At 56.0% G+C, this 12,390-nt stretch overlaps 1 protein-coding gene across 3 annotated transcripts in view; it reads right to left on the reverse strand.

The window, feature by feature from the left end:
- Nucleotides 1–12,390, reverse strand: part of LOC116958799 (uncharacterized) — a 109,923-nt gene that overhangs the window by 17,707 nt on the left and 79,826 nt on the right. For all 3 annotated transcript variants that reach the window (XM_076057647.1, XM_076057646.1, XM_076057645.1), the window contains exons 9-11: nt 11,254–11,536; nt 9,084–10,629; nt 6,263–6,355 (exon numbers count right to left, since the gene is read on the reverse strand). In XM_076057647.1, coding sequence (XP_075913762.1) covers nt 6,263–6,355; nt 9,084–10,629; nt 11,254–11,536 — 1,922 coding nt within the window. The remainder of the gene's footprint in view (nt 1–6,262; nt 6,356–9,083; nt 10,630–11,253; nt 11,537–12,390) is intronic.

Raw genomic sequence — 12,390 nt, forward strand, 5'->3', positions numbered from 1 at the left:
CACAGTGTTAGAGATGGGGGTCACAGTGCTAGAGACGGGGGTCACAGTGTTAGAGATGGGGGTCACAGTGTTAGAGATGGGGGTCACAGTGTTAGAGATGGGGGTCACAGTGTTAGAGATGGGGGTCACAGTACTAGAGATGGGGGTCACAGTGTTAGAAATGGGGGTCACAGTGCTAGAGATGGGGGTCACAGTGCTAGAGACGGGGGTCACGGTGTTAGAGATGGGGGTCGCAGTGCTAGAGATGGGGGTCACAGTGCTAGAGACGGGGGTCACAGTGCTAGAGATGGGGGTCACAGTGCTAGAGATGGGGGTCACAGTGTTAGAGATGGGGGTCACAGTGCTAGAGATGGGGGTCACAGCGTTAGAGATGGGGGTCACAGTGCTAGAGATGGGGGTCACAGTGCTAGAGATGGGGGTCACAGTACTAGAGATGGGGGTCACAGTGTTAGAAATGGGGGTCACAGTGCTAGAGATGGGGGTCACAGTGCTAGAGACGGGGGTCACAGTGCTAGAGATGGGGGTCACGGTGTTAGAGATGGGGGTCACAGTGCTAGAGATGGAGAGGTCACAGTGTTAGAGATGTGGGTCACAGTGTTAGAGATGGGGGTCACAGCGCTAGAGATGGGGGTCACAGTGTTAGAGATGGGGGTCACGGTGTTAGAGATGGGGGTCACAGTGCTAGAGATGGGGGTCACAGTGTTAGAGATGTGGGTCACAGTGTTAGAGATGGGGGTTACAGTGCTAGAGATGGGGGTCACAGTGCTAGAGATGGGGGTCACAGTGCTAGAGATGGGGGTCACGGTGTTAGAGATGGGGGTCACAGTGCTAGAGATGGGGGTCACAGTGCTAGAGACGGGGGTCACAGTGCTAGAGACGGGGGTCACAGTGCTAGAGATGGGGGTCACAGCGTTAGAGATGGGGGTCACAGTGCTAGAGATGGGGGTCACAGTGCTAGAGATGGGGGTTACAGTGCTAGAGATGGGGGTCACAGTGCTAGAGATGGGGGTCACAGTGCTAGAGATGGGGGTCACAGTGCTAGAGATGGGGGTCACAGTGCTAGAGATGTGGGTCACAGTGCTAGAGATGGGGGTCACAGTGTTAGAGATGGGGGTCACAGTGTTAGAGATGGGGGTCACAGTGTTAGAGATGTGGGTCACAGTGTTAGAGATGGGGGTCACGGTGTTAGAGATGGGGGTCACAGTGCTAGAGATGGGGGTCACAGTGCTAGAGATGGGGGTCACAGTGCTAGAGATGGGGGTCACAGTGCTAGAGATGGGGGTCACAGTGTTAGAGATGGGGGTCACAGTGTTAGAGATGGGGGTCACAGTGCTAGAGACGGGGGTCACAGTGCTAGAGATGGGGGGTTCACAGTGCTAGAGATGGGGGTCACAGTGTTAGAGATGGGGGGTTCACAGTGTTAGAGATGGGTCTCACAGTGTTAGAGATGGGGGGTTCACAGTGCTAGAGATGGGGGTCACAGTGTTAGAGATGAGGGTCACAGTGTTAGAGATGGGGGTCACAGTGTTAGAGATGGGGGTCGCGGTGTTAGAGATGGGGGTCACAGTGTTAGAGATGGGGGTCACAGTGTTAGAGATGGGGGTCACAGTGTTAGAGATGGGGGTCACAGTGTTAGAGATGGGGGTCACAGTGTTAGAGATGGGGGTCACAGTGTTAGAGATGGGGGTCACAGTACTAGAGATGGGGGTCACAGTGCTAGAGACGGGGGTCACAGTGTTAGAGATGGGGGTCACAGTGTTAGAGATGGGGGTCACAGTGCTAGAGACGGGGGTCACAGTGTTAGAGATGGGGGTCACAGTGTTAGAGATGGGGGTCACAGTGTTAGAGATGGGGGTCACAGTGTTAGAGATGGGGGTCACAGTACTAGAGATGGGGGTCACAGTGTTAGAAATGGGGGTCACAGTGCTAGAGATGGGGGTCACAGTGCTAGAGACGGGGGTCACGGTGTTAGAGATGGGGGTCGCAGTGCTAGAGATGGGGGTCACAGTGCTAGAGACGGGGGTCACAGTGCTAGAGACGGGGGTCACAGTGCTAGAGATGGGGGTCACAGCGTTAGAGATGGGGGTCACAGTGTTAGAGATGGGGGTCACAGTGCTAGAGATGGGGGTCACAGCGTTAGAGATGGGGGTCACAGTGCTAGAGATGGGGGTCACAGTGCTAGAGATGGGGGTCACAGTACTAGAGATGGGGGTCACAGTGTTAGAAATGGGGGTCACAGTGCTAGAGATGGGGGTCACAGTGCTAGAGACGGGGGTCACAGTGCTAGAGATGGGGGTCACGGTGTTAGAGATGGGGGTCACAGTGCTAGAGATGGAGGGGTCACAGTGTTAGAGATGTGGGTCACAGTGTTAGAGATGGGGGTCACAGCGCTAGAGATGGGGGTCACAGTGTTAGAGATGGGGGTCACGGTGTTAGAGATGGGGGTCACAGTGCTAGAGATGGGGGTCACAGTGTTAGAGATGGGGGTCACAGTGTTAGAGATGGGGGTCACAGTGCTAGAGATGGGGGTCACAGTGCTAGAGATGGGGGTCACAGTGCTAGAGATGGGGGTCACGGTGTTAGAGATGGGGGTCACAGTGCTAGAGATGGGGGTCACAGTGCTAGAGACGGGGGTCACAGTGCTAGAGACGGGGGTCACAGTGCTAGAGATGGGGGTCACAGCGTTAGAGATGGGGGTCACAGTGCTAGAGATGGGGGTCACAGTGCTAGAGATGTGGGTCACAGTGCTAGAGATGGGGGTCACAGTGTTAGAGATGGGGGTCACAGTGTTAGAGATGGGGGTCACAGTGTTAGAGATGTGGGTCACAGTGTTAGAGATGGGGGTCACGGTGTTAGAGATGGGGGTCACAGTGCTAGAGATGGGGGTCACAGTGCTAGAGATGGGGGTCACAGTGCTAGAGATGGGGGTCACAGTGCTAGAGATGGGGGTCACAGTGTTAGAGATGGGGGTCACAGTGTTAGAGATGGGGGTCACAGTACTAGAGACGGGGGTCACAGTGCTAGAGATGGGGGTCGCAGTGTTAGAGATGGGGGTCACAGTGTTAGAGATGGGGGTCACAGTGCTAGTGATGGGGGTCACAGTGTTAGAGATGGGGGTCACAGTGCTAGAGATGGGGGTCACAGTGTTAGAGATGGGGGTCATAGTGTTAGAGATGGGGGTCACAGTGCTAGAGATGGGGGTCACAGCGTTAGAGATGGGGGTCACAGTGTTAGATATGGGGGTCACAGTGTTAGAGATGGGGGTCACAGTGTTAGATATGGGGGTCACAGTACTAGAGATGGGGGTCACGGTGTTAGAGATGGGGGTCACAGTGCTAGAGATGGGGGTCACAGTGCTAGAGACGGGGGTCACAGTGCTAGAGATGGGGGTCACAGTGCTAGAGATGGGGGTCACAGTGCTAGAGATGGGGGTCACAGCGCTAGAGATGGGGGTCACAGTGCTAAAGACAGGGGTCACAGTGTTAGAGATGGGGGTCACAGTGCTAGAGATGGGGGTCACAGTGCAAGAGATGGGGGTCACAGTGCTAGAGATGGGGGTCACAGTGCAAGAGATGGGGGTCACAGTGCTAGAGATGGGGGTCACAGTGCTAGAGATAGGGGTCACAGCGTTAAAGATGGGGGTCACAGTGCTAGAGATGGGGGTCACAGTGCTAGAGATGGGGGTCACAGTGCAAGAGATGGGGGTCACAGCGTTAGAGATGGGGGTCACAGTGCTAGAGATGGGGGTCACAGTGCTAGAGATGGGGGTCACAGTGCTAGAGATGGGGGTCACAGTGCTAGAGATGGGGGTCACAGCGTTAGAGATGGGGGTCACAGTGCTAGAGATGGGGGTCACAGTGCTAGAGATGGGGGTCACAGTGTTAGAGATGGGGGTCACAGTGCTAGAGATGGGGGTCACAGTGTTAGAGATGGGGGTCACAGTGCTAGAGATGGGGGTCACAGTGCTAGAGATGGGGGTCACAGTGCTAGAGATGGGGGTCACAGCGCTAGAGATGGGGGTCACAGTGCTAGAGATGGGGGTCACAGTGTTAGAGATGGGGGTCACAGTGTTAGAGATGGGGGTCACAGTGCTAGAGATGGTTGTCACAGTGTTAGAGATGGGGGTCACAGTGCTAGAGATGGGGGTCACAGTGCTAGAGATGGGGGTCACAGCGTTAGAGATGGGGGTCACAGTGCTAGAGATGGGGGTCACAGTGTTAGAGATGGGGGTCATAGTGTTAGAGATGGGGGTCACAGTGCTAGAGATGGGGGTCACAGTGTTAGAGATGGGGGTCACAGTGCTAGAGATGGGGGTCACAGTGCTAGAGATGGGGGTCACAGTGCTAGAGATGGGGGTCACAGCGCTAGAGATGGGGGTCACAGTGCTAGAGATGGGGGTCACAGTGTTAGAGATGGGGGTCACAGTGTTAGAGATGGGGGTCACAGTGCTAGAGATGTGGGTCACAGTGTTAGAGATGGGGGTCACAGCGCTAGAGATGGGGGTCACAGTGTTAGAGATGTGGGTCACAGCGTTAGAGATGGGGGTCACAGCGCTAGAGATGGGGGGGTCACAGTGCGAGAGATGGGGGTCACAGTGCTAGAGATGGGGGTCACAGTGTTAGAAATGGGGGTCGCAGTGTTAGAGATGGGGGTCACAGTGCTAGAGATGGGGGTCACAGTGTTAGAGATGGGGGTCACAGCGTTAGAGATGGGGGTCACAGTGCTAGAGATGGGGGTCACAGTACTAGAGATGGGGGTCACAGTGTTAGAGATGGGGGTCACATTGCTAGAGATGTGGGTCACAGTGCTAGAGATGGGGGTCACAGTGCTAGAGATGGGGGTCACAGTGCTAGAGATAGGGGTCACAGCGTTAAAGATGGGGGTCACAGTGCTAGAGATGGGGGTCACAGTGCTAGAGATGGGGGTCACAGTGCTAGAGATGGGGGTCACAGTGCAAGAGATGGGGGTCACAGCGTTAGAGATGGGGGTCACAGTGCTAGAGATGGGGGTCACAGTGCTAGAGATGGGGGTCACAGTGCTAGAGATGGGGGTCACAGTGCTAGAGATGGGGGTCACAGCGCTAGAGATGGGGGTCACAGTGCTAGAGATGGGGGTCACAGTGTTAGAGATGGGGGTCATAGTGTTAGAGATGGGGGTCACAGTGCTAGAGATGGGGGTCACAGTGTTAGAGATGGGGGTCACAGTGCTAGAGATGGGGGTCACAGTGCTAGAGATGGGGGTCACAGTGCTAGAGATGGGGGTCACAGTGCTAGAGATGGGGGTCACAGTGTTAGAGATGGGGGTCACAGTGTTAGAGATGGGGGTCACAGTGCTAGAGATGGTTGTCACAGTGTTAGAGATGGGGGTCACAGTGCTAGAGATGGGGGTCACAGTGCTAGAGATGGGGGGTCACAGTGCTAGAGATGCGGGTCACAGTGCTAGAGATGGGAGTCACAGTGCTAGAGATGGGGGTCACAGTGCTAGAGATGGGGGTCACAGTGCTAGAGATGGGGGTCACAGTGCTAGAGATGGGGGTCACAGCGCTAGAGATGGGGGTCACAGCGCTAGAGATGGGGGTCACAGTGCTAGAGATGTGGGTCACAGTGCTAAAGATGGGGGTCACAGTGCTAGAGATGGGGGTCACAGCGCTAGAGATGGGGGTCACAGCGCTAGAGATGTGGGTCACTGTGCTAAAGATGGGGGTCACAGTGCTAGAGACGGGGGTCACAGCGCTAGAGATGGGGGTCGCAGTGGTAGAGATGGGGGTCACAGTGCTAGAGACGGGGGTCACAGCGCTAGAGATGGGGGTCACAGTGCTAAAGATGGGGGTCACAGTGCTAGAGACGGGGGTCACAGCGCTAGAGATGGGGGTCGCAGTGGTAGAGATGGGGGTCACAGTGCTAGAGACGGGGGTCACAGCGCTAGAGATGGGGGTCACAGCTCTAGAGATGGGGGTCACAGTGCTAGAGATGGGGGTCACAGTGTTAGAGATGGGGGTCACAGCGCTAGAGACGGGGGTCACAGTGTTAGAGATGGGAGTCACAGTGCTAGAGATGGGGGTCACAGTGCTAGAGATGGGGAGGTCACAGTGCTAGAGATGGGGGTCACAGTGCTAGAGATGGGGGTCACAACGCTAGAGATGGGGGGGGGGTCACAGTGCTAGAGATGGGGGTCACAGCGCTAGAGACGGGGGTCACAGTGCTAGAGATGGGGGAGGTCACAGTGCTAGGGTGGTGGTTACAGCTGAGCGAGTGCTGCTCACCGATTGGTTCTCCCATCGATGGCTGTGAGGCTCCGACCTTCTGCAGAATCTTGGCTTTCTTAGACGGCGGCTCGTCCTCTGGTTCCCCACGTTCTACACCACCACCATCACCACGATCAACACCAACATCACCACGATCACCACCACCCATCACCACGATGACCACAACCATGATCACCACAATCACCACCATCACCACCATCACCACCAGCACCACCATCACCACGATGACCACAACCATGATCACCACGATCACCACCATCACCACCAGCACCACCAGCACCACCAGCACCACCATCACCAACACAACCATCAGCACGGTCAACAACACCACCACACAAACATCACCACCACCATAGACTCAACACTGCACCATAGACTCAACACTGCCCATAGATTCAACACTGCCCATAGACTCAACACTGCCCATCGACTCAACACTGCACCATAGACTCAACACTGCACCATAGACTCAACACTGCACCATAGACTCAACACTGCACCATAGACTCAACACTGCACCATAGACTCAACACTGCACCATAGACTCAACACTGCACCATAGACTCAACACTGCACCATAGACTCAACACTGCACCATAGACTCAGCACTGCACCATAGACTCAACACTCCACCATAGACTCAACACTGCCCATAGACTCAACACTGCACCATAGACTCAACACTGCACCATAGACTCAACACTACACATAGACTCAACACTGCACCATAGCCTCAACACTGCACCATAGACTCAACACTGCACCATAGACTCAACACTGCACCATAGACTCTACACTGCACCATAGACTCAACACTGCACCATAGACTCAACACTGCACCATAGACTCAACACTGCACCATAGACTCTACACTGCACCATAGACTCTACACTGCACCATAGACTCAACACTGCACCATAGACTCAACACTGCCCATAGACTCAACACTGCACCATAGACTCTACACTGCACCATAGACTCAACACTGCACCATAGACTCAACACTGCCCATAGACTCAACACTGCACCATAGACTCAACACTGCACCATAGACTCAACACTGCACCATAGACTCAACACTGCACCATAGACTCAACACTACCCATAGACTCAGCACTACCCATAGCCTCAACACTGCACCATAGACTCAACACTACCCATAGACTCAGCACTGCACCATAGACTCAGCACTGCACCATAGACTCAACACTGCACCATAGACTCAACACTGCACCATAGACTCAACACTGCACCATAGACTCAACACTGCACCATAGACTCAGCACTGCACCATAGACTCAACACTGCACCATAGACTCAACACTGCCCATAGACTCAACACTGCACCATAGACTCAACACTGCACCATAGACTCAACACTGCACCATAGACTCAACACTGCACGATAGACTCAACACTGCACCAAAGACTCAACACTGCCCATAGACTCAACACTGCACCATAGACTCTACACTGCACCATAGACTTAACACTGCACCATAGACTCAACACTGCCCATAGACTCAACACTGCACCATAGACTCTACACTGCACCATAGACTTAACACTGCACCATAGGCTCAACACTGCACCATAGACTCAACACTGCCCATAGACTCAACACTGCACCATAGACTCAACACTGCACCATAGACTCAACACTGCACCATAGACTCAACACTGCACCATAGACTCAACACTGCACCATAGACTCAGCACTGCCCATAGACTCAGCACTGCACCATAGACTCAACACTGCCCATAGACTCAACACTGCACCATAGACTCTACACTGCACCATAGACTCAACACTGCACCATAGCCTCAACACTGCACCATAGACTCAACACTGCACCATAGACTCAACACTGCACCATAGACTCAACACTGCACCATAGATACAACACTGCACCATAGACTCAGCACTGCGCCATAGACTCAACACTGCACCATAGACTCAACACTGCACCATAGACTCAGCACCGCGCCATAGACTCAACACTGCACCATAGACTCAACACTGCACGATAGACTCAGCACTGCCCATAGACTCAGCACTGCACCATAGACTGAACACTGCCCATAGACTCAACACTGCACCATAGACTCTACACTGCACCATAGACTCAACACTGCACCATAGACTCAACACTGCCCATAGACTCAACACTGCACCATAGACTCTACACTGCACAATAGACTTAACACTGCACCATAGACTCAACACTGCACCATAGACTCAACACTGCCCATAGACTAAACACTGCACCATAGACTCAACACTGCACCAGACTCAACACTGCAACATACACTCAACACTGCCTATAGACTCAGTACTGCACCATAGACTCAACACTGCACCATAGACTCAACACTGCACCATAGATACAACACTGCACCATAGACTCAGCACTGCGCCATAGACTTAACACTGCACCATAGACTCAACACTGCACCATAGACTCAACACTGCACCATAGACTCAACACTGCACCATAGACTCAACACTGCACCATAGACTCAACACTGCACCATAGACTTAACACTGCGCCATAGACTCAGCACTGCGCCATAGACTCAACACTGCACCATAGACTCAACACTGCACCATAGACTCAACACTGCACCACAGACTCAACACTGCCCATAGACTCAACACTGCACCATAGACTCAGCACTGCACCATAGACTCAACACTGCACCATAGACTCAGCACTGCGCCATAGACTCAACACTGCACCATAGACTCAACACTGCACCAGACTCAACACTGCACCATAGACTCAACACTGCCCACCCCACCGCCTCCCCCCCTCACCCAGGGAGTCTCCTGCTTGTCGCTGGGGCTCCGTGGCGACCTCCACACCGCGTAACGACGTCGCCACCTTCGCCACAGGAGCCGCCCCCTTCACCTCGTCTCCCATTGGCTGCTGCCCGTCAGTTGACTCCTGCTGAGGCGGCGTCGCCCCCAGAGGTGCTGTCCCCCCATGTGACACCGATTCTACAGGTGCCGCTCCCCCATGTGACACCGATTCTACAGGTGCCGCCCCCCCATGTGACACCGATTCTACAGGTGCCGCTCCCCCATGTGACACCGATTCTACAGGTGCCGCCCCCCCATGTGACACTGATTTCTCTGGTGCCGCCCTCCCATGTGACACCGATTCTACAGGTGCCACCCCATGTGACACCGGATTCTCCGGTTCCGCCCCCCCATGTGACACTGATTTCTCTGGTGCCGCCCCCCCATGTGACATAGATTCTACAGGCACCGCCCCCCCATGTGACACCGGTTTCTCTGGTGCCGCCCCCCCATGTGACACCGATTCCACAGTTACCGCCCCCCCATGTGAGACTGGTGTCTCTGGTGCCGCCCCCCCATGTGACACCGGCTTCTCCGGTTCCGCCCTCCCATGTGAGACTGGTGTCTCTGGTGCCGCCCCCCCATGTGATACTGGTGTCTCTGGTGCCGCCCCCCCATGTGACACCGATTCCACAGTTACCGCCCCCCCATGTGACACCGGTTTCTCTGGTGCCGCCCCCCCATGTGACACCGGCTTCTCTGGTGCCGCCCCCCCATGTGACACCGATTCCACAGTTACCGCCCCCCCATGTGACACCGGTTTCTCTGGTGCCGCCCCCCCATGTGACACCGGCTTCTCTGGTGTCGCCCCCCCATGTGATACTGGTGTCTCTGGTGCCGCCCCCCCATGTGACATAGATTCTACAGGTGCCGCCCCCCCATGTGAGACCAGTTTCTCTGGTGCCGCCCCCCCATGTGATACTGGTGTCTCTGGTGCCGCCCCCCCATGTGACATAGATTCTACAGGTGCCGCCCCCCCATGTGAGACTGTTTTCTCTGGTGCTGCCCCCCCATGTGACACCGGCTTCTCCGGTTCCGCCTCCACATGTGGTACCGGTTTCTCCGGTTCCGCCCCCCCATGTGACACCGGTTTCTCTGGTGCAGCCCCCCCATGTGACAGTGATTCTACAGGTGCCGCCCCCCCATGTGACACCGATTTCTCTGGTGCCGCCCTCCCATGTGACACCGGTTTCTCTGGTGCAGCCCCCCCATGTGACAGTGATTCCACAGGTGCCGGCCCCCCATGTGAGACTGGTGTCTCTGGTGCCGCCCCCCCATGTGACACCGCTTCCTCCGGTGCCGCCCCCCCATGCGACACAGATTCCTCCGGTGCCGCCGCCCCATGCGACACCACCGTCCCCATTGGTCCCTCGGCGTCAGGTGACTCCGCGGCGGACACCGCCCCCTTGGTTGAGTGACAGTCGTCCTCGGTGACCTCGTCCACCGTGACCATCTCGTCCATGTCGAGCGGGAAGGGCTCCTCCGCGTCACTCACACTCATCTGGGGGAGGGAGCCAGGGGGAGGTGGGCCATTGGGGGAGGGAGGGGAGAGACTCAGATGAGTTAACCACAGAGGACCAGGCGGTCCCGGTCCGGCTCCCGACAGACGACCGGCAGCCTCTCAACACACAAACACCAGAGCCAGTCCCAGCAGACCTCCTCAAATCCACAGAGGTCCAGGCGGTACCGGTGCAGCTCCTGACAGAGGAGTGGCGGCAGCCTGCCCTCCTCCACAGCGGACACGCGCACACAAAGACAAAGATCCCCCGCATAGCCTCTGGGGCAAGTGCTTTTATCGAGCAGCACCTATGAACGTTGTCGCAGCACACGAGGGGGGTGGGCTGCAGGCACCACGCCCAACTGCTTTGTCTCACGATGTTAACGCACCGCACCAGTCACTCATTGGAGTTCCGAGTCGACCTAGGGGAGGCCCAGGACCGGTTCAGATAATCGTTACTGGTGTGCGCGTGTGTGTGTGCGTGTGTGTGCGTGTGTGTCTGTGTTGGCCGCTAGCAGGAATCGAACTCGGGGTCGCCGGGGGTCGCTCGTTTCTAACTGCACCAACTGCACCACCTGCACCACCCGCTCCCCACACGCACGAACACGCACGAACAAGCGGGTAAACCTTTTTGATTGGCTCCTTCGCCAGCTCGGCGCGTTCCTCCTCCTCCTCCTCCTCCTCCTCCTCCTCCTCCTCCACCCCTCCCACCTTCGCCCTCTTCGCATTGCCCGGCTCCTCAGAGTCTCCCTCGGTGCGAGCGCGGAGCAGCGCCAAAGCGGGAGGCTTCGGGGCGGGGGAGGAGGGGGGCCGACCGGGAGCACCCTGCCTCCCAAACTCTGCGGGGGGGGCGGTCCCTTCGGCGGGCGCCTGCGCGGGGAGTTCCGTAGACGCCTTGGGGTCCTCGGTCCTGGGAGGGTCAAAAGGGGGGGGGGGAAGGGGTCAATGGGGGGGGGGGGGAAATGCACAGACCAAGTCTGAGTCTCTAGCCCCTGAGTCTCTAGCCACTGAGTCTCTAGCTCCTCAGTCTCTAGACCCTGAGTCTCTACACCCCGAGTCTTTAGATGCTGAGTCTCTACACCCTGAGTATCTACACCCTGAGTCTCCAGACCCAGAGTCTCTACACTCTGAGTCTCTACACCCTGAGTCTCTACACCCTGAGTCTCCAGACCCAGAGTCTCTACACCCTGAGTTTCTACACCCTGAGTCTCTACACCCTGAGTCACTACACCCTGAGTCTCTACACCCTGAGTCTCTACACCCTGAGTCTCTACACCCTGAGTCTCTAGCCCCTGAGTCTCTACACCCTGTGTCTCTAGCCCCTGAGTCTCTAGACCCTGTGACTCTAGCCCCTGAGTCTCTAGACCCTGAGTCTCTAGACCCTGAGTCTCTAGCCCCTGAGTCTCTAGACCCTGAGTCTCTAGCCCCTGAGTCTCTACACCCTGTGTCTCTAGCCCCTGAGTCTCTAGACCCTGTGTCTCTAGCCCCTGAGTCTCTAGACCCTGAGTCTCTAGCCCCTGAGTCTCTACACCCTGTGTCTCTAGCCCCTGAGTCTCTAGACCCTGTGTCTCTAGCCCCTGAGTCTCTAGCCCCTGAGTCTCTACACCCTGAGTCTCTACACCCTGAGTCTCTACACCCTGAGTCTCTACACCCTGAGTCTCTACACCCTGAGTCTCTAGACCCTGAGTATCTAGACTCTGTGTCTCTAGACCCTGAGTCTCTAGACCCTGAGTCTCTACACCCTGAGTCTCTACACCCTGAGTC

The sequence above is a fragment of the Petromyzon marinus genome, chromosome 83 (genome assembly GCF_048934315.1).
Source record: "Petromyzon marinus isolate PM22_M1 ecotype Great Lakes invasive population chromosome 83, UKy_Petmar_22M1.pri1.0, whole genome shotgun sequence".
Taxonomy (NCBI): Eukaryota; Metazoa; Chordata; class Hyperoartia; order Petromyzontiformes; family Petromyzontidae; genus Petromyzon; species Petromyzon marinus.